Genomic DNA, 25,335 nt, shown 5'->3' with positions numbered 1-25,335 from the left:
GCTGTCCTGTTGCCCCTCCAACTCAGCCCCTTTGCCCACCACTTCAACCAGCAACAGCTGCCCCTCAAATCCTGGGATCAGTGTGGGCTCCTCACTCCAAGAGGGACACTGAGGTGCTGGAGTGTGTCCAGAGAAGGGCAACAAAGCTGGGGAAGGGGCTGGAGAACAGGGCTGGTGAGCTGCAGCTGAGGGAGCTGGGCTTGTTCAGCCTGGAGGTGTGGGGGGGACCTTCTGGCTCTCTACAACTCCCTGAAATGAGGCTTAAGCCAGGCAGGGGTTGGCCTCCTCTGCCAAGCAAAAAGCAACAGTATGAGAGCAACCTGCCTCAAGCTGTGCCTGGGGAGGGTTGGGTTGGACATGAGAACAATTACTTGCCCAGAAGGGTTGTCAAGGCCTGGCCCAGGCTGCACAGGCCAGTGGTGGAGTCCCCACCTCTGGAGGGGTTTAGAAGACATGGAGATGTGGTGCTGAGGGCCATGGTCCAGTGGTGACCTGGCAGTGCTGGGTTAGTGCTTGGACTTAATTTTAAAGGTGAGCCCCTGCACACCTGACTTGGGGATGGAGCCTGGCACCCCCAGCCCAGGAACAGGGCCTTGGGATAGCCACTGTCACCCCTCAAGACCTGCACCCCAGTGTGGGAAGCCCCTGCTCAGCATCGGTACCTCATCTGGCCCAGGCCACAGGGCAGGTTTTGGCCATACCTCGTTTGGGGACTTTCAAGGCAGCTGATTCTGGTGTTTCTGGGGATGTGGTATCAGCTCCATCTTCAAAGACCTGGATCTGGAAAAAGCAAAGCCACTGTTATTACACAAACCCCAAACCAAAGTGTGACCAGCAAGGAGGCCTCTGCTGGGGCAGAGCCACACAGAGCTGACTGCAGCTCTTTGGCCCTGCTTGAGCTCACCTGCCCAACCACCCTCCTGCCACAGGCTTCCTACTCTCTATTCCCACAGGGAATCAAAACAGAAAAGATCAAAACTCAGGATTTAGGCTCACAGGATGTCAGAGGGTGGAAGGGACCTCAGGAGATCCTCGAGTCCAGCCCCCATGTGCCAGAGCAGCAGCAGAGAATCCAGCACAGGGCACACAGGAACACATCCAGCTGGGGCTGGAAAGGCTCCAGAGCAGGAGACTCCACAACCTCTCTGGGCAGCCTGCTCCAGGGCTCTGTGACCCTTACAGTCAAGAAGTTCTTCCTCATGTTGAGGTGGAGCTTCCTGTCACCTGTCAGCCTGGGCCAAGCCCCAGCTTCAGCAGCCTCCAGCTGATCATGGGATCAGAGGATGTCAGGGGCTGGAAGGGATCATCAAGTCTAACCCCTCTGCCAGAGCAGGAGCAGAGAATCCAGCACAGGAACACACCCAGCTGGGGCTGGAAAGCCTCCAGAGGAGACTCCACACCCTCCCTGGGCAGCCTGCTGCAGGGCTCTGTGAGCCTCACGGGGAAGGAGCTGCCCCTCGCGTTGAGGTGGAACCTCCTGCGCTGGGGTCGCTCTGCCTGCACGGAGCGGCTCTGCTCCTCACACAGGCAGGGCCGGGGGCCAGGAGCATGGCTGAGGGGGCAGCGGAGAGGGCAGCGGAGGGGCAGCAGAGGGGGCAGCAGAGGGGGGCAGCGGAGGGGGCAGCAGGGGGGGCAGCGGAGGGGGCAGTGGAGGAGGCAGTGGAGGGGGCAGCAGAGGGGGGCAGCGGAGGGGACAGTGGAGGGGGCAGCGGAGGGGGGTAGCGGAGGGGGCAGCGGAGGGGGTAGTGGAGGGGGCAGTGGAGGGGGCAGCAGAGGGGGCAGTGGAGGGGGCAGTGGAGGGGGCAGCGGAGGGGGTAGCGGAGGGGGCAGCGGAGGGGGCAGCGGAGGGGCAGCAGAGGGGGGCAGCGGAGGGGGCAGCAGACGGGGCAGCGGAGGGGGCAGCGGAGGGGGCAGCAGAGGGGCAGCAGAGGGGGCAGCAGAGGGGCAGCGGAGGGGGCAGCAGAGGCAGGTGCCCGTGCCCGTGGCCATGGCTGCCCAGGCGGGGCGCGGGGCGGCAGGGGTACCTGGGACTGGCGCACGAAGATGCCGTGGTTCTCCTCGCAGGTGAAGTACTTCTTGCCCTGCACGGTGCCATCGTTCTTGCCCTTGGCCTCATCCAGGATGACACCGACCCACTTGCCCGTGGCAAACAGGGTGGCACCCACGTAAGCCACGGTGCCTCGGTGCCCCTTGCCGATGACCTCCACTCTGGAGCCCACCTTGAGGGGCTTGCTGCCGGCTTCCACGCTCATCCTGGGGCCGGTGCCGGACGCCTGCGGCAGAGAGGAGAGAGGCAGAGGGCTGAAGGCAGGCGGGCAGATTCACGGCTTGCAGTGAGGTCTCATCCCCCTCCAACGCCCCGAGCCCTCTGGGGCCACCCACAGCCCAGGGGTCGGCCTCCAGCCCTTCCACCACCCCTTCCCTGCTCAGGAGCCAGCAAAAGCCATTGCTTCCATTGCATCTGCCAGGAGGAATCCCACACAGCAGCCACACCACCAGCAGCTGCTTGTCTGCAGTGCCTGAGACACAAACCCACCACCAACTGCTTCCCTTCAGATCCTCAGCTCCAACCCTTACCCCAGCACTGCCAGGGCACCACCAAACCATGGCCCTCAGCACCACACCTCCACAGCTCTGAAACCCCTCCAGGGATGGGGACTCCACCACTGCCCTGGGCAGCCTGGGCCAGGCCTTGCCAACCCCTTCCAGGGAAGGAATTGTTCCTCAAGCTAAACCTCCCCTGCTGCACCTTGAGGCCATTCCCTCTTGTCCTGTCACTCACTCCTTGGGAGAAGAGACCAACCTCCACGAGTGGGTTTGGAAGGGACCTTCCAAGACCATGCAGCCCCCTCCCTGCAGTGAGCAGGGCCTACCACGAGGTGTTGGAGGCATCCTCACCACAAACACCAACCCACATCTAAATCCCAGCATGCATCACTGCATTAGCTTGGGGACACGGTGCTGAGGGCCATGGTCTAGTGGTGACCTGGCAGTGCTGGGCTCGTGGTGGGACTTGATGATCTTTTCAACTGCTTACAAAGTAACCCTACCCCAACAGCCCCTCCCCAGATGGCCTTCAGAAAGCCACTGCTTTTGGCCACAGTCAAGGCAGGGGGAGTGTGGCTGCCTCTCTCAGCTCAAGTCCCACAGCTCAGCCCAGGGCAGCGCTCTCCTCACAAGGGTCTCACACAGGGCACATTTGGCACTGACATCACCCAGTTTGTCACTTGTCCTGTTTATTGGGTATGAAATATTCCAGTTTGATGGCTGCTGGGCTCTGTCTCAGTGAAAGAATGAACTCTTTATCCAGAGGGGAACAGAAGGTGGCTTTCAAGCCCACGCTGTGGCAGAACGCAGCTGAGGAAGAGCAGCTGAGGCCGATGGACAGGGAGACAAACCCCAGCAGCAGCCACACACCAAGGGAGGTTTTGGTGGCTGCAGCCCACGTGGAGAACTGGGGAGCTCAGAAAGCTGTTGGCTGGCACACACAGAGACCTGGATCACTGCTGCTGGAACCACCACCACTGCAGCCACACCACAGGGTCAAAGCACCACTGCCAGGTCACCACCAAACCTCAGCACCACATCTACACAGCTCTGAGAGCCCTCAGGGGATGGGGACTCCACCACTGCCCTGGGCCAGGCCTTGACAGCCCTTTTGAAGAAGAAAAGGCTCCTCATGTCCAACCCAAAGCTTCCTTGGTGCAGCTGGAGGCTGTTTCCTCTCATCCTATTGCTCGTCCTGCAGCAGCACTGCTGGGACAGGAGCACGCTCAGCAAAGCAGAGCAGAAGCAAAACCTTGGTGCCAGGAGGAACACACAGAGCACAACCTCAGCAGCAAGGAGGCAGCCAGGGCAGGGACCAGCAGAAAACAAAAGTCAGGGTGATGTTTCAGGAGGAGCAGAGCACAAACCAGCCTCTGAGCTGCACAAGGTGGGACAGGACAAAGGGTCCCAGAGCACAGAAGCGTTTGGGTTGCAAGAGGACTTTCAGATCAAGTCCAACGCAGGCTTCCAGCTGGCTGGAGCAGGTGAGCCTTGAGGTGCCTCCCACCCCAGGTGTGATGCAATGGTCTATGATCCTGGTTTTGTTGTTCCACAGCACCAGTCTGGAGAGGGGCAGCAGACAAGCTGGCCTCAAACATCACCTCTTTCGCTGTTGCTGCAGCAGCAGCAGCAGGTTTGGTGCTGTGGGCTGCGTGTGGGCGTCTGGGGAATGCCCTCTGCAGAGCTCTGGGCTGGCGGCTGAGGGACAGCTCTGCCTTCCTCCCTTCCCTGCCAAAGTGCCATGGGAGTAAAAGCAAACAGCAGCAGTCACCAGCACCCCTGGATTTTCAAACAGAGGGCTTCAGGATCCAACATGGCTCCACAGTGCAGATTTTCTGACCACAAAGCCAGCTCAGGGGCTCCTGATGCCCTGCTCTGCAGCGTTCACCCACTCCCCACCCCAGGCTGCCAGCCTCTTGCAGTGCCTTTCCCAGCACTGTCTCTCAAGTGGGCTTTGATGTGGCTGTGGACAGAGGCCCACCAGGGCAGGGGCAGCCAGCAGAGCTGCAGCTGAGCAGCCAGGCTGGCCAGTCTGGGGCAGTCACTGGTGGAGCTGAAGCAGGGGAGCGCACTGCTGGCCTCCCAGCGCTGCTCTCCTCCTCACCAGCAGTGCCAGAAATTCTCCAGGGCAGGGAATCTGGGACTTGCATGGAAAAAGGATTCTGTAATATTTTTAAACCACAAAAGCTCTTTGGGGCCCCATGTCACAAATTCTGACACAGAGATGCAGTCCAACCCTTACATAGCTCACTGTCCCAGCTCCTGCCCCAGTGAAGCCCAACTGCATGATCCTGGATGAAGGATGCACTTCCAGCCCAGAGAGCCAAGCAGAGCCTGGGCTGCAGCAAGAGAAGTGTGGCCAGCAGGGCCAGGGAGGGGATTCTGCCCCTCTGCTCCACTCTGCTGAGACCACAGCTGGAGCTCTGGGTCCAGTTCTGGAGCCTCTGTGCCAGGAAGGGTCTGGAGGTGCTGGAAGGTGTCCAGAGAAGGGCCAGGAGGAGGAGCAGAGGGCTGGAGCTGCTCTGCTCTGAGGACAAATTGAGGGCTTTGGGGTTGTGCAGGCTGGAGAAGGACTCCAAGGAGACCTAATTGTGGCCTTCCAGGATCTGCAGGGGGCTCCAAGAAAGCTGGGGAGGGACTTTTGAGGGTGTCAGGGAGGGATAGGACTGGGGGGGATGGAGCAAAACTATAAATGGGGAGATGGAGATTGGATGTGAGGAAGAAGTTGTTCCCCACGAGGGTGGTGAGAGCCTGGCACAGGCTGCCCAGGGAGGTGGTGGAAACCTCCTGCCTGGAGGTGTTTGCAGCCAGGCTGGATGTGGCTGTGAGCAACTTGCTGTGGTGTGAGGTGTCCCTGCCCATGGCAGGGGGTTGGCACTGGCTGAGCCTTGAGGTCCCTTCCAGCCCTGGCAGTTCTATGGTTCTATGATTTTCTCCATCACGCTGCCCACTCCTGCACTGCTCCTGCTGGCTGAGCAGCTGGGCCAGGAACAACAGAACTCCCCCCAGAGCTGCTGGCCAATAAAGCCATGGAACTGGGTCTTTGGTGACCCTTCCCACCTCTAACACTTGCACAGGTCAGGAGAGAAGACAAACCCTGAAGATAATTAAGTTGAGAGACATCTCGAAACAGTTTTGCTTTGCCCCGTGGCTCCCCTCAGCCTCCACCAACCAGGGCTGGTCTCAGGGTTTATCTGTCACTTAATTAGATGTTCTAATTACCACAGCAGCCAATGAATGACACTTGGGCTGCTTCACCACAAGTCAGTAACTTAAAGAGTCATTTCCTGGAGCGGCTGCCACCTCCCTGGCACCCAGGGGCAGAGGTTGATGCAATTCAAGCTGGCAGAGGCAGGAGCAGGGGGGGTTGGTGGCAACCACAGAAGCCATTTGGTAACTGCAGCCCATCAGGCTCCAGGTTCAAACCAGCAAGTTCAGGAATGCCACCCTCATCTCATGCCCAGTGCCCTCCCTTCCCAGGAGGGGATGGGATTTGTGCTATCTATCAGTGACAAAGCCTCTCAGAAGGTCTTCCAAACACACTTTGCTCACAAAGCCTCACCAAGGACCTTCTGGAGCATCAGCCAGGGGTCCTGCCCCAACCCCATTCCCCAGCTCCTTCCCCTCAGTGGGTCCCCATCACTCAGAACATGGAGGGTACAAGTCACACTTCAACAGCCCAGAAGCTCCCTCTGCACTGGCACATGGTGATTTGGAGGCACCCAGAAGCCATCTGCGATCCCAGCCCAAAGGGAGCCCAAAGGTCTCCTTCTGGCAGTGCCAAACCACCAAGGGAGGTGTGAGAGAATCCCCTCTGGTCACACAGACCTCCCCAGCAGGACACAGCAGTGCTGCAGGTACTCAGGTTGTGGGCACAGGCACTGAGGTGGTGGCACAGCGATGGATGGAGCAGCAGCCATCTGCAGGGAGCTCCCAGTGTCACCAGCCTGTGGGACAAGGGAGCCTGTGGAGCCTGGAGCAGAGCAGCCCCAGGTGGGGTCTGAGCAATGCTCAGCAAGAGCTAAAGGGCAGGGGGCCAGAGGATGACTCTTGTGACAAAGTAAGGCAAATGGACACAAACTGGAAGCCAGGAGGTTCCATGAGCAGAAACCTCTTTGCTGTGAGGGTGCTGAAGGCCTGGAGCAGGCTGCCCAGGGGGCCTGTGAAGTCTCCTTCCCTGGAGAGATTCCAGGCTCCCTTGGACATTGTGACCCTGGTCAGCCTGCTCTGGGCCACTCTGCTTTAGCAGGGGCCTGGACTGGATGATCTTCAGAGGTGCCTTCCAACCTCCACCATGCTGGGATCCTGGGGTTTCCTCGGCTGTTGGAAGGCACTGGTGATCAGTCACTGAGAAATGGACACGATGCCAGGTGATCTGATGTGTGACTGAAGTGTGACTTGGGTCACTACCACGTTTTGCCTGAGCATGATGCTCTCCATGCTTCGTCCCTTACAGCAGACAGCCCCCAGGGACCCAGGCCCCCAGGGTCTCCCTTCCAGGAGCCAGCCTGGCAGTGTCACTCTGGCACATGGGGACACCCCCTGCCAGGCAGGCCTGACTAGCTGAACCTCAAACTGTCACTCACAGCACAGATCAAAAAGTTTCAGGTGAATCTCGAGCCCAGCAATCAGAGACAGCTCTGACAAGCTCCCGTGGTGAGATTCACCACCACAGCTCAAAACCCTTGGCCTCAGGCTGCAGGAGCAAGGCTGGAACAAGGAAAGGCTTGGAAATATCTCTAGCTTCTGTCAAGTCTGGTTGTCACCAAACCCTGCAGAAAGTTGGGGATCAGCCTGGGATTAAGAAGGGACCCTGGTGACACAGAGGAGGTGCCTGCCACCGCAGCCAGCAGATCCAGAGCAGGTCTGGCAGATGGGGCAGGATGAGGCACCCACCACAGTGCTGGATTCCTCCTGCTCAAGGCCTGGGGAGTGAGACATCGAATGCAGATGGTTTGGGTGTTCCTGAACACAATGACACCACCCACACAGCGCTGCTGCACGAGCACATGTCCCTAGAACTCCTGCCTGGGCACCACCACCACAGCCCCAGCGCAGCGCTGGTCACCGACAGCCAAAGGCAGCTGGAGTGAAAGGCCCAAACTTGGGATAAAAGGCCAAAGCTCATGGAATCACTTCATGTCTGTGTGAAAACAGAACTGGTTTGGTTCAAAGAGACCTTTAGGATCATCAATTCCAACCTCTATCCCAGCACTGCCAGGGCACCACTAAACCATGGCCCTCAGCAGCACATCTACACAGCTTTGAAACCCCTCCAGGGATGGGGACTCCACCACTGCCCTGGGCAGCCTGGGCCAGGCCTGGACAACCCTCGAGGGGAAAAACCTGCTCCTCATGTCCAACCTAAACCTCCCATGGTGCAACCTGAGACTGTTTCCTTTTCTCCTGTGACTTGTTCCTTGAAAGAAGACACCAACCTGTACCTGGCTCCAACCTCCTTTTGGGGAGCTGCAGAGAGCCAGAAGGTCTCAGCCTCCTTCTCTGCAGGCTGACCAACCCCAGCTCCCTCAGCTCTCCCTCACAAGACTTCTGCTCTAGAGCCTTCCCCACCTTCACTGCCCTTCTCTGGACTGGCCAGGCTCCAGCACCTCAATGTCCCTCTTGCAGTGAGGAGCCCAACACTGAACACAGTGAGCAGGACAGAGCTGCCAAGATTCAGCCTTCTCTCTGCTCCCTGCCCTGAAAACAGCCACATCCAGCAGACAGAGCCCAGAAGGCTCCAGCAGCCTTCGAGCCACGGCAGACATCCCCTCCCGGCCCAGAGGAGCATCTGCAGCCACATCCCCACACGGAAACACACTTTGACCCCACACAGGGTGGGCAAAACAACTTCCCAGCCACACACTGTCCCCGGCAGCCCCGAGCCTCTCCCTGCTCAGCAGCCGAAGCACGAATCCCCTTCAGCCAGGGACCAAACCACCACCACCCTACCGGCGGCGGGCTCGCTGTGCTCCCACCGGCCCGGGGGTGCGCCACGGGGGCTTTGGGGACGCTGGCTGCGGCCCCAGCGCCATGGGGAGGGAGGCAGGGAGGGGGCTCCAGCCGTGGAGCCCTGCCGCCCCGGCAGTCACACAGTGAAGGAGACGGCGACGGCAGCGCTGCCGGTCCGCAGAGCAGCCGGGGTCTGGGACACGATGTCAGCGCAGCGGCAGGGAGGCACACGACAAAGAAAGGCGCCGGGGCCGGGTGCCCGGGGCTCTGCCCGCCGCACCGCCCAGGGTTAACTGCGGCACAGTAAAACCTGGAAATGGTTGGCAGGCACTCGGAAGCGGCGCGGCTCACCCTGCAACCTGCAAAACAAGCACAGGGGGAGGAAAAAAAAGCCACGGCAGCGACCAAAAAACCCACCCCGAGCAAACAAACCCCAGGCTGCAGACAGGGAAAGAGACCCAAATCTCTGTGCCCAGCAGCCCCCAGCAAGGCTCTGCCACCAGCCGAGGCCTCGCCGCGGTCCTGCTGACCCTTCCCAGCCCAGGAAGCCTAACTTGCACCCAAAGGACGCGGCCGCTGGCGGGATGCAGGCTGGCTGTCCGCCCCCCCGCCACCACCCCCACCCACCGAACACAGGCTGCCAGGCAGGGGGAGACGAAATTCCAGGCAGAGGAAAGCCCAGGAAGCACAATCTCCATTTCAGCACAGCCCCAGCTCTGTTTTCCCCTGCGCCAGCATCACCACACGGCACCAGATCACCTCCCGGCATCGCCACACGGCACCAGATCACCTCCCGGCACGGCCACACAGCACCAGATCACCTCCCGGCACCGCCACACAGCACCAGATCACCTCCCGGCACGGCCACACGGCACCAGATCACCTCCCGGCACCGCCACACGGCACCAGATCACCTCCCGGCACGGCCACACGGCACCAGATCACCTCCCGGCATCGCCACACGGCACCAGATCAGCTCCCGGCACGGCCAGGAGTTTGCCAGCAAGTTTCCCCCCGCGGCTCACCCGGCTGTACGTGTGTCTCTTGCTCTGGGCCATGCTGCTGCGGGCTCCTCTCTTTATTTTAAAGCTCTCTCCTTTGTAGCTGACGTTCTGCCTTCATGGCCAGCAGGAATTCAGCAGAGCTCGCTCCCCCTCCTGCCCATCAAAGCATCCCGGCGTGCCCGGCCGGGCGCTGCCGGGTGGCACAGGAAGGGGGAAAAGCCCTTTCCTGGCCGAGGATTCTTTACTAGAGGATACACAGAAATCCAGCCCGGCTGCTGGAGCCTACTCTGCGCTAGTGCTGCTCCAGACTTGTCACCAGCGCTGCTGGGTCCTAACGCTCCCCGGCTGCCGGCGGAACCGCAGCACCAGCAGCAATCGGCGCTGGCACAGCCACAGCCGCGGCGCTGCCACTGGCACGGCCACCGCTCGCCCACCCGAGGGAAGGAAGGAAGGAAGGAAGGACAAAAGGAAGGACAAAAGGCACTGGGAAGCAGAAAGCCTCCCGCAAGCTGTCCTGCTGGGTGCAGGGGATACCCTGATTTCCTCCAGTGCCTCCAGAAGCCTGTGCCATGGGCAGGCTCGGGGTGCCCCCCAGGCCTCCTCGCTAAGCACCAAGTCTTGCCCCCACTAGCCACGACTTCCCCTTCCCAGCCCCCCAGCACCACATCACTCCGTGGCAAAGTTTAAGGAGAGACAACGTCAGGATCAGAGGATTCCCAAACCCCAGCACAGCAGAGGTTGGAAGGGACCTCTGGAGACCACCCAGCCCACCCAGGGCACCCACAGCAGCTTGCCCAGGATCACAATGCCCAGCTGGGTCTGGAAGCTCTCCAGGGGAGGAGACTCCACAGCCTCTCAGGGCAGCCTGCTGCAGGGCTCCAGCAGCCTTTCAGGAGACAAGTTTCTCCTCCTGGGTGCTAGTTTGTGGCTTGTTGCCCTTTGTCCTGTCGCTGGTCCCACCCTCTAGCACCCCATCCCTTAGCTATTGATCGGATCCCCTCTGGGGCTGCTCTTCTCCAGGCTCAACAGCCCCAGAGCTCTCGTCCCTTGCTCCTCACAGGGATGCTCCAGGCCCCTCAGCATCCCACTGCTGGACTCTCTCTAGAAGTTCTCCATTCCTGTCTTGAAGAGGAGAGCCCAGAACTGGAGGCAGTACTCTAGACGTGGCCTCCTTAGGGCAGAGTAAAGGGGGAAGAGAAGCTCCCTCGACCCGCTGGCCACAGCGCTCTTCATGCAGCCCAAGAGAGCAGGCTGAGCTCCGCAGCCGAGGCGAGCCCCCAGCCAGAGCAGTGCAGCCGCAGGCACGGAGCCCAAACAGTTAACGAGAGGGGCATTTGTTAAATCAATAATTGTTCTTCCCCGCGTTGATCTGAATAGGAGCCTAATTAAAGTCATCAGCCCCTCTTCTCAGAGCTGTCTGCAGCGTTAATTGCTGCCTTTGAAATGGTGAGCGCAGCTTTGGCAAGCCACCGCCACCAGCCACCTCCTCCCCGGCTGAGAGGCACCAGCACGCCCCGGCAGCTGGGGGCCTCCTGCCTGCCCCCGCCCCCGGCACACCAACCCCCGCGGCTCTTCCCAGGACAGGGACTGCACCCGGCTGTGTGCACCCTGCTTCTGCACCCGGCTGCAGCGACCACAGCCAAGGTGATGACCTACCCGGAGAGGATGGAGAGGAAAGGCAACCTCAGCAGGAGGTGTTTGAAAGGGCGGAGAGGAAGGACTGGGCTGAACCACAGACTTGTTTAGGTTGGAAGAGACTTTTAAGATCATCAAATCCAACCCTTAGCCCAGCACTGCCAGGGCACCATTGAGCCATGGCCCTCAGCATCACAGCTACACAGCTTTGAAACCCCTCCAGGGGTGGAGACTCCACCGCTGCCCTGGGCAGCCTGGGCCAGGCTTGGACAACCCTCAAGGGGAAGAAATTGTTCCTCATGGCCAACCTAAACCTCCCCTGGTGCAACTTGAGGCTGTTCTCTCTTGTCCTACAGGTTGTTCCTTGGGAAAAGAAACCAAGCCCCAGCTGGCTGCAGCCTCCCTTCAGGGAGCTGTAGAGAGCCAGGAGGTCTCCCCTCTGCCTCCTTCTCTGCAGCCTGACCAACCCCAGCTCCCTCAGCTGCTCCTCACCAGTCCTGTGCTCTGGTCCCCTCTCCTGTGCTCTGGTCCCCTCTCCTGTGCCCTGGTCCCCTCACCAGCTTCATTGCCCTTCTCTGGATACACTCCAGCACCATCAGCTGTGTGACAGAAGAACCTCCAACATCAAGAAACAGCTCTTGAGTCACCTTTGCCTGTCCCTCTCCAAGGGCTGTGCACACCCTGGGGCTCCCTGCCCTGCCCAGGCTCACCAGATCAGGTCCCTTCTGCTTCCTCTCTCACTACACTGATTTTTTTCCCTTTCAGAAAGCCCAGCAGGTGCTTTAGCCACCACCTCCAGCTTTGGAAGCCTGCAGTGACCCACTTCCAGAGCCTGGGAGGTTACACTGCAGGAAACATCATCTGAGGGAGAAGCTGGAAGGACAAGCAGGGAAATCCCATTAATAAATTCTCCTCTGCAGGCAAAGGAAACTGGGGAACAGCTACAGGATTTCACAGAGGCTTGAGGAGGTGCAGAGAGTGAGCAGTGCTGCAGTGGCCTGGGAGTAGGTGATGCAGGTCACATCCACTGCCCAAGGGATGGGAATGCAGCCCTGTCCCTCCCACACATCCTTAGGGACAACAGAGCAGACACCAAAACACCAGACAACACCAGGAAGGCCTCCTCCCAGCGAGGCCAGCTGCAGCTGGAAGCTCTTTTTCCACTTAAAACCACCACCACAAATGCTGCATGGCTGACTTCCCTCTCCCCCCTGCCCACTCCTGCAGTTTGCCACCTTAAACCTGCAGCAAACCTTTTCAAACAGCAACACCCTCACCCCCCCAGAGTGCCCCCACAGAGCCCATTCCACCACTCTGCCCAGCAGCCAGCACCTCCTGGCAACGGCCAGTGGCACCACAAACCACCAGCAGCAGCATGGGGCTCACCTAAGACTGCCCCATCTCCCCTCCCCACCCCCCCAGAGCAAGGAGCCAGACAAAGGAGGACAGAGTGAAGGTGTTTCCAGTAAGGACACAGCTGAGGCTCCAACACCCAGCTGGGGAATGGTTATGGTGTCACTAAAAACAGTGGTGCCAAAGTGGGAAACATTTCCACACTTGAAACAAGCCTGCCCAGGCTGGAGAGTGAGCAGGAGCCTGGTGAGCAGTGCTAAGGGTAGGGTCCTGCACCAGCACAGCTGAGGGGGTGACCTGCTGGGCAGCAGCTCTGTGGAGAAGGATCTGGGAGTGCTGGTGGACAAGAAGCTCAGCAGGAGCCAGCAAGGTGCCCTCGTGGCCAAGAAGGCCATAGGGATCCTGGGGTGCATTAAGAGGAGTGTGGCCAGCAGGTGGGGGGAGGTTCCCTCCCTCTTTACTCTGCCCTAGGGAGGCCACATCTGCAGGACTGGGTCCAGGTCTTCTGGGCTCCCCAGTTGAAGAGATAGGGAACTGCTGGAGAGAGCCCAGCAGAGGCTACAAAGCTGCTGAGGGGCCTGGAGCAGCTCTGGGAGGAGCAGAGGCTGAGAGCCCTGGGGCTGAGAGCCTGCAGCAGAGCAGCCCCAGAGGGGAGCTGAGCAATGCTCAGCCAGAGCTAAAGGGTGGGGGGCAAGAAGGCAAGGCCAGATTCTGAGTGGTGCCCAGTGTCAGAATAAGGGCAGCAAAGCTTCTTCTTGAGTCATCAGCTGCTGAGTTTTCCAGCAAACTTGGGTTCAGAGAAGAAACTCCAAGCATGGCACTTCAGGGCTGACTCTTTATGGTGTCAGGATGAATCCAGACTGAATTGGATGAGCTTAAGGCTTTTAATTAAACTCTAAGCTCTGCAGATTGTTCCAGGTGACCTGAAACCCAGCCTGGGGACTTCTCTGTTCGTGATGGGGAATGACTGTAAGGGAAGCTTGACCTGCACCAGCTCCTCCTCCTCATCTGTTCTGGGTTCTGAAGGGCAGAACAGCAGAGTGCAGTGGGCAGGGCTGTGACAGGACAAGAGGAAGCAGACTCAGGTTGTGCCAGGGGAAGGTTCAGGCTGGACATGAAGCACAATTTATTCCCCCCAAAGGGGAGTCAAACCCTAGAACAGGCTGCCCAGGGGGAGTCCCCATCCCTGAAAGGATTCCAAAGCTGTGGAGATGTGGTGCTAAACACATGGTTCAGGGATGGGTTAATGGTTGGACTCAGTGGTCTGAAAGGTCTTCTCCATCCCTAATGATTCCATGCTAAGAAAGGCAAATCCCAGCCCTGTAGCAAGAGCCAAACAAATCTCGACTCCAGCACTGCCAGGAGCACAACAAACTTATTTCTGCCTCCCAAAAGCCATCTAAATGAGGCCAATAACACAGGGGAAAAAAATCTGCTGAGCCACTGAAAAGCTGAATTAAGCCTCTGCACTGCCAACCAGTGCACACTGTGTGCTACAGCCAGGCTGAAGCCCCCACACCCAGCAGCGCTGCCCCAGAAACTCTTCATGCTTCCCATGCCACAAACTGTCCCCTCCTGCATTCAGACCATGATCTTTGTGGGGCACAGAGCATCCCTTGTACTGTCCCTACAGCCCCACCCCCTCGGCACGGGAGAGGTCTCAGCCTGCACACCCGCGGTGCAGAGACGGTTCTGTGACTGGCACAACACCCAGGAGGCAGCAGGAGCTCGCCCACGCTGCCACTCGGGACCAGGAGGAGGCTACTGAGATGCCTCGGCTGTTTCAAACAAGCCATCAGACCCGTGTGTCACCGCAGTGCCACCAAACGCCAGCCGCTGGGGGAGGGGACACGGCTGCCATCACCCCAGCACCGCCGAGCACCCCGTTTCCGAGCCAGAATGGATCCCTGGCACTGGGAGCCGGCGGGCGCTGCGAGCCTGCGCCCTGCACAGCTGCAGCAGCGCAGCGCCGCAGCCGCCGCGGCACAACGCCGGCTCCAGCCCTCCTGCCCCGGACCCGACCATTTCCCCCCGGGCTTTGACAGGGCAGCTCCGCGGATCGCGATCGATGTGCCAGCGGCGCTGCCAGGGGACAGTAACCACGGAAACAGCCCGAAGAGATGCCGCGGACCGGCCCCGGCTCCCCGGCAGCGGCAGGAGGTCAGTCACGTTCAGCTCATCTCCATCGAACCACCGCTCATTATTTCATCCCCGAGCCCCCTCCGTGGCTACCGAGCCCCAGCCACCTCCATGTCGGTGCCACTCAGCCCTCAGCGGGTTAATTGCAGCCAGAAAAGCTGCTGTGAACGCAGCCCTGTTCGGCTTTATTGCGCCAAGATCAACCAAAACTCTTCCTTCCTCCCTGCTTTATTGCTCCAAGATCAACCCAAACCGTGAGGCTCTGTACCAGCTGCTGCCTCGCAGCACTGATCCGAACAACCTTCACTTCTTTCTTGGAGCAATTACCATCCCTAATGAACTTCTCTTGCTATGGAATTCCCGGCCAGCACCCCCCTTTCCCTCCCAGGGCAGGGATCAGGCATGCCATCGCCTCTCCCCACTCCGTGGTGGCATTATCTGGGCTTGCCGGGCATTTCATAGCCCATAAACCCCAATTAATCCATCAATTGATCACCCAGCAGAGAATTCCTCCCATGCCAAGAGGAGGATCCAGCCAAGGTGCTGTGTGCCCAGCTGCCACAGCTCCTGCTGGCTCACAGCCCATTTTCTGCCTCACTGCTTTGCATTCTCCAGCTATTTTCAAGACAGAATCGCAGAGTGTTTAGGATAAAGAGGGTGGAAGCCTCCCCCCCTGGGATTCAGCCTCCCCAGGTCCTGCTGGGGATCTGGGGCTTTGCAGTGTGTTAGTAGAACACAATTGCCTGAAAGAGAGCCGTGGCTGGCAGAGCTGCTCCTCACAGCACCTCCTGCTATCAAAAACAAACTAAAATTGCTGCTGGCTGCCCCCCAGACACTCCCAGTGCAGCTCAGGAATGTTAAACCCAGGCAGAGCACCCACCGAGTGGGTCCCAGGCACTGTCTGGGTGCCTAAAGAGAAAGAAAAGGCAGAAATCAGCCCAAGGTCACACAGCAGACCTTGGCAGGATCCTAAAACCCAAACAACATCCACCTCCCAGTTAAGGACCAGCCCAGCCCTTCCTGGTGAGCTTTGCTCAGGGAATCTTGCACCACACATAAAGGACCTGGGAGATTCTGTTATCAAGCAGGGAACACAAACAGCCCTGGGCTGCTTTGTGCTCCTCTCTGCAGCGCTGCAGAGTGCAGCAAGGCCACACACACCCAGGCTGCGCTGGGGGCATGCTGCAGGAGCTCTGAAACCATCACCAGAACCACAAGGAAAGGTTCTCTTTGTTGAGGAGAGCTATGGAATCCACAGCAGCTTTCACCTGCCAGGGTGCAGCCGGAGGGGCCAGCCCCCGGACAGCTCAGCTGCACAGAACAGCCCCAGCTTGCTGTCTGCAGGGGGTAGGCACCACCACAGCCACCATGCTTGGGCTGAGCCCCAGAGACATTGTGTGGCACAGGCCCAAGGTGGGGCTCGTGGCCCTCACCTTGCAGAGGGGGAAATGAGATCCCTTCAACCCCAAAGCGATCAGAAAGATTGGAGCTGCTGATTAGATGCAGCAGGGCTGAGGACTGGCATGACACATGGATACACCCCCTACAGCCCCCTGGGCCACAAAGCAAGGGCCATGGGCCAGTGTTAATTTGATCAGCCAATTATCCTGCTGACTAAGGAGGGCTCTGTGTGCCCAGCACACAGCACTCAGCTGTCAGAGCCACACTGCACCTGTACTGGGCTGTATGGAAGAGAATGTGCCTGGGGATTGGGCTAGATGGCTTTCAAAGTCCCTTCCAAGCCAGAGCATCCCAGGATCCAAACAAACACCCAGGCACAACAATTCCTGTTCTCTTCTTGAACACCTGCAGATCAGCTCTGCATCAGTTCCCCAACGGCTGAGTCATTGCTACTCCAGCTCCAAAGCCAACTGCCTCTAATCCCAGAGCTGACCCTCTCAGCTTGTGCAGCTTCTGCTCCTTTCTAAATGCTGCCTCTCAAACCTTCATTTCTTCTTCTAATAAGCTTTTGGCTCCATTTTAAATTCAGAACCACCATTTCTTGGCAGTGCTGGGCTGACAGTTGGACTCAGTGGTCTTAAAGGTCTCTTCAATTCCAGGATTCTATTCCTTCCCTGATTCTATTCCATCCAGGATTCTATTCCATCAATGACTCTATTCCATCCCTGATTCTATTCCATCCCTGATTCTATTCCATCCATGACTCTATTCCATCCAGGATTCTATTCCTTCCCTGATTCTATTCCATCCCTGATTCTATTCCATCAATGACTCTATTCCATCCCTGATTCTATTCCATCCCTGATTCTATTCCATCCATGACTCTATTCCATCCAGGATTCTATTCTTTCCCTGATTCTGTTCCATCCCTGATTCTATTCCATCCATGACTCTATTCCATCCATGACTCTATTCCATCCCTGATTCTGTTCCATCCAGGATTCTATTCCTTCCATGATGCTATTCCATCCCTGATTCTATTCCATCCATGACTCTATTCCATCCAGGATTCTATTCCTTCCCTGATTCTATTCCTTCCATGACTCTATTCCATCCAGGAATCTATTCTATCCAGGATTCTGTTCCATCCAGCATTCTGTTCCATCCCTGATTCTATTCCATCCCTGATTCTATCCCTTCCATGATTCTATTCCATCCAGGATTCTGTTCCATCCAGGATTCTGTTCCATCCAGGATTTTATTCCTTCCATGACTCTATTCCATCCCTGATTCTATCCCTTCCATGATGCTATTTCATCCAGACAGGTGGGATGCAGGTTTTCAGTACTAACTCCTTGCTCCCCCAGCTTGGGAACCTTCACACACACTGCTGGAAGAGGCTGGGGCCAGGACCAGGCTCTGCTCAGATGTGAGCTCACCTGCTGCTTCACAGTGCAGCCCCAGCTCAGTGAACAGTGACGGCTGACGCTGAGAGGTGCAGAGCGAGCTCTGTCCTCACTAGCAGAGGTTCCCATGGCAATCCAGGGTGACTGTTTGGTTTTTTTCTTTCCCCATGGCACAGATTCCTTCATCCCAAACGAGCCCACCATGGAATCAGGACGCTGCACCCCGCAGGAGGGAGCCAGTCACCGTGTCCCAGACGGACAGAAGGCTTTCAGCACCACGCTGAGGGAAAAGGTGAATTACACTGGAAACAACCCCAAACCCTGCAGCTAGGCACAGCAGCAGGGAAGGATCACTCTCTTTTTTTAACCAGAGCAAAGCCTAATGCAAATGTCCCTGAGCACAGCCAGCTCTGCCTCTACTACCCCTCCAGGCACACTGGCCTCTCAGATCTGCTCCCATCTCTCCTTACATTTGTTGCTGGAAATATCTGCTCCAGACAGAATCCTTATTTCCACAGTGAGCTCAGGACTCAGTTGAGGAAACCACTGCTCTCACTGGCAAAGGTTTCTTCCTGCCCAGTGACTCTGGAGCTGGGCTGCAGGTACTGGTGCCACGTCAAATGGCAGTGCCCAGTGTCCCCAGCAGCACTGTCACTGCTGGGTCACTGCTGGGTCCAGCACAGAGGAAGGGAGTAATGCTTCCATCCCTTCCATCCCAGCACAGGCACTAGGCACAGCAAGGGACAGGCAGGATTGCATCAAGGCCCCGGGCAGGGGGCCCAGCACCTACTAGCATGGACGTCTGCCCTGCCCACCCCCCCCCCCCCCGCTCAAAGCTGCCGCTGCAGGAGGAGGCAGGGCTGGGCGGGAGGTGGATGTGATGGGAGGCCACAGGCTACCCCCCAGGGGAGAGCAGAGCCTGGAGCCCTGCTACGTCCCTGCCAGAGGCCTACCCAGAGCCGCCCCCTTCCCCAACAGCCGCTCCACGAGAGCTGGGGTTCCCCAGCACTCCCCGAGCAGACACCCCATGGGGATGGGGCTCCCCCAGTACTGCTCCCCCCCCGCCTCCAAATGCTCCATGGTGGGTGTTGGGGTACACCGGCACTGACACACACACCCCCCCGACAGCTACCCCATGAGGAAGATGAGCGATCCCTCAATGCGGACCCAGCATCGGCCCCAACCCTACACATCCCTCGGGGGGAAGCAGAGACCTCCCGATCGCGCCTCACAGCCCCCCCCCACGCCCCATCATGAAGGGAAGGGGACGCTCCGCATCCCAGTGTTGACATTTCACCACCTTCTCCACAAAAGCACACACTATAAGGCAGGGGAAACCCCCTCCCGATTCCAAGACCCACCCAAGGCCGCCCCCGCCCGGTACCTGCCACCCGACCGCTCCTTAGCGCCGGTCCCCGCCTCCCGCCCTCGGAAACCAGCGGCCCCTCCCGCAAGGCCCCCGCCAGGCCTCTCCGGGCTGCCCGCAGCGCTGCCTCACCGCGCTGCCGCGCGCCTGGCCCAGATTTGTGCAGGCATTAGTGTGGGCAGCCCTGGGGGGCCCGAAGGGCGGAAGGGGTTCCCGGAAGTGACCATGCGTGTTGTCGGCAGTGAAGCCGGCGGGGCGGCCTACGGAAGGGAACACTGTAGGGCGGGGGCTACCGGCGCAGATGGGGCTGGGTCCTCCCCGACGGGGCTGGGTTCTCCCCGACGGGGCTGGGCCCTCCCCGACGGGTAGGTGCGGCTGGGACGGAGGAGGAAGCGGAACGGGACGTGGAGCTGTCGGTAAGTGTTGCAGGCTGGGCAGCGGCCTAGCGGGCGGGCGACTGCCAGCGCCCCATCTGCTGTCCCAGTCAACTGATTTCGCTGTCTGGGTGAGGGCCCCACGGGTGGCATGGGAGGGTCAGGCCGCTTTTCAGTCTCCGTTGTCCACGAAGCTATCAGTACTCAGATGGTTGTCCCCTGTCGGGGCCCTGCTAACCACAGCTAGATCCGTGCTGGTTGGCCCAGTGTATTTTCAGCCCCAGCCCACTGGTTACTCTGGGATGTCACCAGTGTTTCTAGATCCAGGACCTGGGATTTGGTGTTTACTTGGCTACTGCTTTAATCGAGACACAGTCCCTTGTTTCTTGTCTAGTTGTAGGGATACTCCCATAAAGCAATTACCCAAGTCTTGCTGGTCCCAGTTAGCATTGTGGTTAGCACTTCTACCCTGCTCCCTTCCCAGCCCCATGCTCTTCCCTCTTCTGTAATGCTGCAGTCAGCTGCCAGTGTGGTGGTGAGGTCCAGGGTGCCACTCTTGGCAAGGGGCAGCTGGGGTAATTTGTTTATCCCAGTCCCTCCTCAGCTCTGCCAGTGGATTCAAGGTGAACTGTACTGGTGAGTCCTCTCTGCTTGCACTGGGATTTCCAACGGGATTAAACTGCTGTGTTGGTGCCCAGAGCCAAAGGAAAGTGAAATCAGCCCTGGGTGGACACCCAGCCAGGCTGGGCGAGGCCATGTGCACCGAGGCAGAACATCCATGACTCATTTGACAGAAATGGTTGAAGTACACCTGAACCAAACTCGGGCCCTGGCCACAGCTCACAGTGCCCCGGGGCCTGTGGGCAGCTCCCGCCTGCTGTGCCCTGCCCCATTGTCCTCTTCCCCCTACAGCAGCCAGATGCCGAGGAGAAAGGAGGTGGCAGCGCTGCGCAGCCTCTGCCTGCAGAGCCTGGCCCAGCACATGGAGAGCCTCTGGGTGAAGGACTACAGCAAGAACTACCTGGATGAGTACCAGTTCCGCTTTGTCATGGGTCCCTTTAACGACCTGGGTGAGTGCTAGGGGCCAGGGACCTCCTTTGTGAGGAGGAGGAGGATGGGTGAGTGGTGCCAGGGCGCTCTGTCTGACCCTCAGTCTCTCCACAGCTGGCAGCTTGGTGCAGGAGCTGATCCAGCTGCTGGGCAAGAGCCGGCGCCTGACGCGGGCAGCGCTTCACCTGCTCCTGGTGCCACACCTGCAGGAGCTCAGCCTGCGGCCATGCCCCAGCCTGGCCAGCAATGCCATTGGCCAGCTCATCACCACGCGCTGCAAGGTCAGTGGGCACGGTGCCCAACCTCCCTGGGGCTTTGGGTGCCCACCCACCTTGCAGTGGGGCTGGGGAAGCAGGGCTAGGAGCTGTCCACCCATCCTGGTGCTGGGAGAGCAGGCTTGGGTGTGCCAATGCTCCACGAGGCTGGCAGTGCCCAACTCCGGGGGTTTAGGGGAGGGGGAATGGGGGTGCCTACCCCTTGTGGAACTTGCAGAGCAGGAATGGGGTTGCCCACCTTCTGTGGGGCTGGGGGGGAAGGGCAGGGGATGCCCATCCACAGTGGTGCTGGAAGAGAGGGAGTGGGGGTGCCCACCCTCCATGGGTGGATGTTGGGAAACAGAGGGGTGTCAGGGTCCCCCTGCATCCCCTGCCTACTGAAGGTCTCTCTCTCTGTGCCGTGGCAGAACCTGAGCTCCCTGGACCTGCAGGGCTGCAGCCGGCTCTCGGTGGACGTTCTGGTGGACCTGGCTGAGGGGCTGCCACAGCTGTGCCAGCTGAGACTGGCAGGGACCCAGGCCAACGTCCAGGTGCTCTCAGCTGTGGGCTCCTGCTGCCGGCGCCTGCAGGAGCTGGACGTGTCCTGCTGCAAGAAGGTGTCCCCCCGCGCCCTGCGCCACCTGGCCTACGACCCCCTGGCCCAGACCCTCTGCTGCCCCAAGCTCCGCGTGCTGCTGGCCCGCGACGTGGAGCCGGTGGACGGCATGGTGCCAGCCGTGGCCTTCCTGCTGCTGGCTCTGCCACGCTTGGAGTTTCTGGCCCACAGTGCAGTGCCAGAAGCTCTCCACCTCTTCCACAAGTGCCAGTTTGATGGCACAAAGGACACTGAGGGTTTTCCCTCACTGGCAGAGCTGGCACAGCAAAGAGGGGCTGTCCCTGGGGGCCCCCCGCTCACCCTGTCCCTTCAGCACGTGGAGGAGGTAGAGGAGCTGGCTCTGGCCACTGTCCACGCTGTCTGTCCTCAAACCAGGGAGGCCAGTGTGTGGCTAGGGGACACCCCAGGCCTGGCAAGCAGCTGGGAACTGCTAGGCTGGGACCACCTGGCCCGGCTCACCCTGGGCTGTGCCGGGCTGCAGAGCCGGACGCTGACAGAGGTGCTGCCGCTGGTTCAGAGACTGGGCCCTCGCCTGCAGAGCCTGGGCCTGCATGGCTTCTGCTGCCAGGATGAGGTCTGCCTGCCCTCCCTGCTTGCCAGCTGCACCAGCCTGCAGGCCTTCAGCGCCGAGCTGCATGCCATGCCAGACACAAAAGCCCACCTTGAGGTCCCAGAGGACCCTTTGCACTGGGCCACCGACCTGCTGCCCCATAGCCTCACCCAGCTCCACAGCTTCTCCCTGGCCCTGGCCAGCGCCACTGACGTCTTCCCTGCGCGGCACAGGTTGGCACTGGGTGCCACACTGGCCTCCCTGCTGTGCCACGCTCCACACCTCCAGACCCTTCACCTGCTCGGTGTCCCCTTCCCACTGGACTCAGTCTTCCAGACGGTGCTGGCAGCACCAGGGCCACCACTGCTGGAGCTGCAGGAGCTCTCACTGGCCAAGAGCTCTGTGTCCAGCGAGACTGTGTGGCTCCTGCTGAGCTCCGAGAGTGCCCTGCGCCGCTTGGACCTGTCCCACTGCTGGAACATCTCCCGGAGGGACTACGACAGCTTTGTGAAGATGGCACACACACAGCAGCTGGAGCTGGACATTGCCTGGGAGTAACCAGATCCTTTAATAAACCAGTTAGGCCATGCCCCATGGCACCATTTGTGCCCGTTGAGGCGGCTGTCCTGGCACAGCCGGGCTCTGTGGCCACTCAGTCCTTTTGGGAAGGGTCTGGGGAGGGGGGGTATTTCAGTGGGGTGATCCCCCCTGTGCTGTACTTAGGGTGCTGGGGCAGCTGCTTGCACCCTGGCACAGACTGTCCAGCACCCCTTTGGCACCGGTGTCCCCCTGGCAGCATCCACCCCTATGTTCCAGGGAGCAGCAGGGATCTTGGCACAGCAGCTGGCAACATCAGGTGTGGCACAGCCACTGCTGGTTCAGTGCTGGGGTCTGTCCCCAAGCCCTGTCAGCCTCTCCGACTCCTCCCAGAGCTTGCGAGCCAGCGCCGCGTCGCGCCCGGCCGGGGCGGGCAGTGCCAGCCTGCAGTCGCTCTTGAAGTACTTGCCCGTGATGCCCGACACCTCCTCTGCCACAGCGCAGTAGATGGTGCTGATGGCGCCCTGCTCCGGCGACTGTGGACGCAGTGCAGTGAGGAGGGGGCCTGGCAGCCCCCTGCCCACCCTGCTGCCATGGGAGGGGGTGTGTGGGCACTGCCCCTCACCTTTATGAAGGGGCGGACGAGGAAGAAGAGGGTGCGCATGGCCCAGCCGAAGTGCCGCATGATGCTGGTGCTCGCCACGCCAGGACTCAGCACGTTGCTGGTCACCCCTGCCAAACCACACTCTTGGCGCCGTGCCCTCAGGGACCCTGGCACAGCCAGTGCTTGGTCCCTGGCACTGGAATGCTGCCCAGGCTCCGAATGGGGGCTCCACCGTGCCCCAGCACCAGAGATGCCCCAGGGGATGTGATCATCCCTGGGCAAGGTGCATGGGGGTGTCCCAGAGAGCTTCTGCCAGGGCTGAGAGCCACTCTGACCCCATCATGCAGCACCTGTGTCCTGGCACAGCATCATGAGGACAGGGTGCAGCGCTCCCTGGGAGCTGCTTGGCACAGGACCATGTGGCATGGTGTAGTACAGCATGGCACGGCATTGGCTGTGTATGGCATGACACAGCTCAGCAGAGTACTGCTGGGCATTGTATGACATGGCACAGCATGGCACTGCATGTCATGGTATAGGCACAGCCCTGCATGGCACTGCTCAGTACAGCATGGTACTGCTCGCCAGGGCACTGCATGGCATGGCAGAGCCTGGCACCCACCTGTGCCGTGCAGCCGCCGGGACAGCTCGGCGCTGAAGAGGATGTTCATCAGCTTGGTGCTGCTGTAGGCAGCGTCGTAGCCCCCGGGCCGCCGCTGCCCGGTGAGGTACCGGCTGTCAGCGGTGCCCACGCTGTGCCGCAGCGATGAGACGTTGACCACACGGGCAGGCGCTGAGGCCTTCAGCAGGTCTGCGTGGGGCAGGGAGCGGTGAGTGGGAAGGGGTCCCCAGCAGCCCCGCAGCCCCCCGGCAGCCCCCCAGTGCTCACCCAGCAGCAGGTTGGTGAGCAGGAAGGGGCCCAGGTAGTTGGTGGCGAAGGTCATTTCCAGGCCCTCCGGCGTGACCGTGAAAGGCAGCCCTGGGCGAGGGAGGACAGGTTGGTCAGGAGTCGGGCGGCGATGCAGAAGCTGGACTGTGGCCGGGGCTGGCGGGGGCCCGACCCTGACCCCGGGCGCGGAGCGTACCGGTGACGCCGGCGTTGTTGACCAGTACGTCCAGCCGCGTCTCCTCCCGCAGCACAGCCTGGGCGAAGGCTCGCACCGAGGCCAGCGAGCTAGTGTCCAGTAGCCGCAGCAGCACCGCGGGGTTGCCCGTGGCCGCCCGGATCTCCTCCACCGCCGCCTGGCCCCGCTCCTGGCTCCGGCACGCTAGGATGGTGCGGGCGTTCCTGCGGGCCAGGTCCATGGCCACACATTTGCCAATCCCTGCGCCACAGGGAGGTGATCCCCGACGGGTCCCCGTGGTGAGGGGTCCCTAGGGGATCCGTGTCTGTCCCTGGGGCCGCGGCAGCCCTGGGAGCAAGGCAAGACAGTAGAGGAGAACCCTGTCCTGGGCAGTTCGGCCACTGCCAGGAGCCCAGTGCCCACCCAACACAGAGCGTCAGGGGGGCAGTGTTCCAGGCTCTGTGGCATGGTGTGGCTGTGTGGGGATGGGGACAGGGATGGGGATGAGGGTGGGTGCAGGAAGGATCTGGTGGTAGCATCTCACTGCAGACCAGTTGATGGCTCACCCTGGACCCCACTCCCAGCAAGAGGTTCTGGTTCCAACACAGTGTGGTGCTCATGGTGGTGGGCAGCATGGTGGCAGTTGGGACACTGCCAGCAGTGCAGTGACCTTGGCTATCAGTCATTAACCTGGCTGGGGCAGAGTCCAGCTGCTGAAGCTGGGGAGGGGCTGGGGGCACAGCTGCTCAGAGCCCATCGAGGCCAAGCTGCTCCTGGCTGGAGGATGCCAGCTCACCAAGGACCAGCTCCCAAGCACAGGAGGCAGTGTGCAGTGGCCAGTGCAGTGCAGAGGATGTCTGCTGGCACCATGGCTGTGAGCACAGGTCACCAGCAGCACATGGTGTGTGCCCAGGGACCAGCCACCAGCCATTCCTGCGGTGCCAAAGCTGGGGCTGTGTTCCCAAGGCTGAGGAAGCGAGACCCACGTCCCCTGCAGGCCACCCCACGGCACCACCATCACCCCTACGCATGCCACCAGCCCATTCACCCCAAGGGGACAGGGAGCTGCCACCACCCCCAGCTCTGGCTGCCAAAGGTCCCATGGCCAGGTAGGACCCTGCCCCCATGTCCTGCACCTCCCAGCCCCGCACCAAGCCCCACAGCACTGGCACTGCCCTGGCACTGCTCACCGCTGTTGGCTCCGGTAACGATCACTGTCTTGCCGGTCAGGTCTGTGGGACACCTGCGGGGGTCCCAGCGTTGTCTCCTCTGTGCCCAGTGGAGCAGCCCCAGAAGCATTGTGAGCAGGAACCAGCATGGGTGGCTGCAGGCACTCAGCAGATCCATGCCTGGGCACTGTGATATGCATGAGGTCCAGAGTCTGGCTCAGGCTGGAGGTCGGTCCTGGAACTTTGCCCAGTGGTGTTCAGGAGGGGATTGGATGTGGCACTTGGAGCCATGGTTTAGTTAGTCATGAGGTGTT

The 25,335-nt window shown here is 60.1% G+C and overlaps 3 protein-coding genes across 16 annotated transcripts in view; 1 reads left to right on the top strand and 2 right to left on the bottom strand.

Moving 5' to 3' along the window:
• Positions 1-18,912, bottom strand: part of DCTN1 (dynactin subunit 1) — a 61,836-nt gene extending 42,924 nt beyond the window's left edge. For 4 of the 10 annotated variants that reach the window (XM_068149354.1, XM_068149355.1, XM_068149356.1 and 1 more), the window contains exons 1-3: positions 9,525-9,737; positions 2,025-2,273; positions 702-780 (exon numbers count right to left, since the gene is read on the bottom strand). In XM_068149354.1, coding sequence (XP_068005455.1) covers positions 702-780; positions 2,025-2,273; positions 9,525-9,557 — 361 coding nt within the window. In that variant the 5' untranslated portion in view covers positions 9,558-9,737. Of the gene's footprint in view, positions 1-701; positions 781-2,024; positions 2,274-9,524; positions 9,738-18,821 lie in introns of those variants that run through there. The other 6 variants (XM_068149357.1, XM_068149360.1, XM_068149361.1 and 3 more) reach the window with 4 other exon arrangements.
• The window catches only part of LOC137446596 (uncharacterized), a 27,830-nt gene extending 5,592 nt beyond the window's left edge, over positions 1-22,238 (top strand). Inside the window, exons 2-6 of one of the 3 annotated variants that reach the window (XM_068149367.1) lie at positions 14,537-14,651; positions 17,614-17,729; positions 20,090-20,247; positions 20,342-20,508; positions 20,910-22,238. In XM_068149367.1, coding sequence (XP_068005468.1) covers positions 20,097-20,247; positions 20,342-20,508; positions 20,910-22,205 — 1,614 coding nt within the window. In that variant the 5' untranslated portion in view covers positions 14,537-14,651; positions 17,614-17,729; positions 20,090-20,096 and the 3' untranslated portion in view covers positions 22,206-22,238. Of the gene's footprint in view, positions 1-14,536; positions 14,652-17,613; positions 17,730-18,843; positions 19,220-20,089; positions 20,248-20,341; positions 20,509-20,909 lie in introns of those variants that run through there. The other 2 variants (XM_068149368.1, XM_068149366.1) reach the window with 2 other exon arrangements.
• On the bottom strand, positions 22,180-25,335 carry LOC137446597 (retinol dehydrogenase 13-like). 3 transcript variants are annotated; one of them, XM_068149370.1, is made up of 6 exons: positions 25,043-25,335; positions 23,874-24,076; positions 23,678-23,767; positions 23,411-23,599; positions 22,810-22,916; positions 22,180-22,720 (listed from the first exon to the last, which is right to left on the bottom strand). In XM_068149370.1, the coding sequence occupies exons 1-6, from the start codon at positions 25,219-25,221 to the stop codon at positions 22,526-22,528; spliced, it is 963 nt and encodes a 320-aa protein (XP_068005471.1). In that variant the 5' UTR covers positions 25,222-25,335; the 3' UTR covers positions 22,180-22,525. The 3 variants fall into 3 exon arrangements, with proteins under 3 accessions (XP_068005471.1, XP_068005470.1, XP_068005472.1); XM_068149369.1 differs by having other exon boundaries at positions 23,874-24,113; positions 25,043-25,334; XM_068149371.1 differs by having other exon boundaries at positions 23,874-24,056; positions 25,043-25,334.

The sequence above is a fragment of the Melanerpes formicivorus genome, unplaced genomic scaffold, assembly GCF_026170545.1.
Source record: "Melanerpes formicivorus ecotype bairdi unplaced genomic scaffold, bMelFor1.0.p_v2 SCAF_18, whole genome shotgun sequence".
Classification (NCBI taxonomy): Eukaryota; Metazoa; Chordata; class Aves; order Piciformes; family Picidae; genus Melanerpes; species Melanerpes formicivorus.
This window is presented reverse-complemented; position numbering and strand designations above follow the sequence as displayed.

Coding starts and splice junctions, on each gene's coding strand:
- LOC137446597 (XM_068149369.1), bottom strand. CDS start 25,199: ATGGATCTGCTGAGTGCCTGCAGCCACCCATGCTGGTTCCTGCTCACA. Junction 23,768..23,873: donor CAACAACGCCGGCGTCACCG/GTACGCTCCGCG, acceptor TCCCTCGCCCAG/GGCTGCCTTTCACGGTCACG. Junction 22,721..22,809: donor TCGTCCGCCCCTTCATAAAG/GTGAGGGGCAGT, acceptor CTGCGTCCACAG/TCGCCGGAGCAGGGCGCCAT.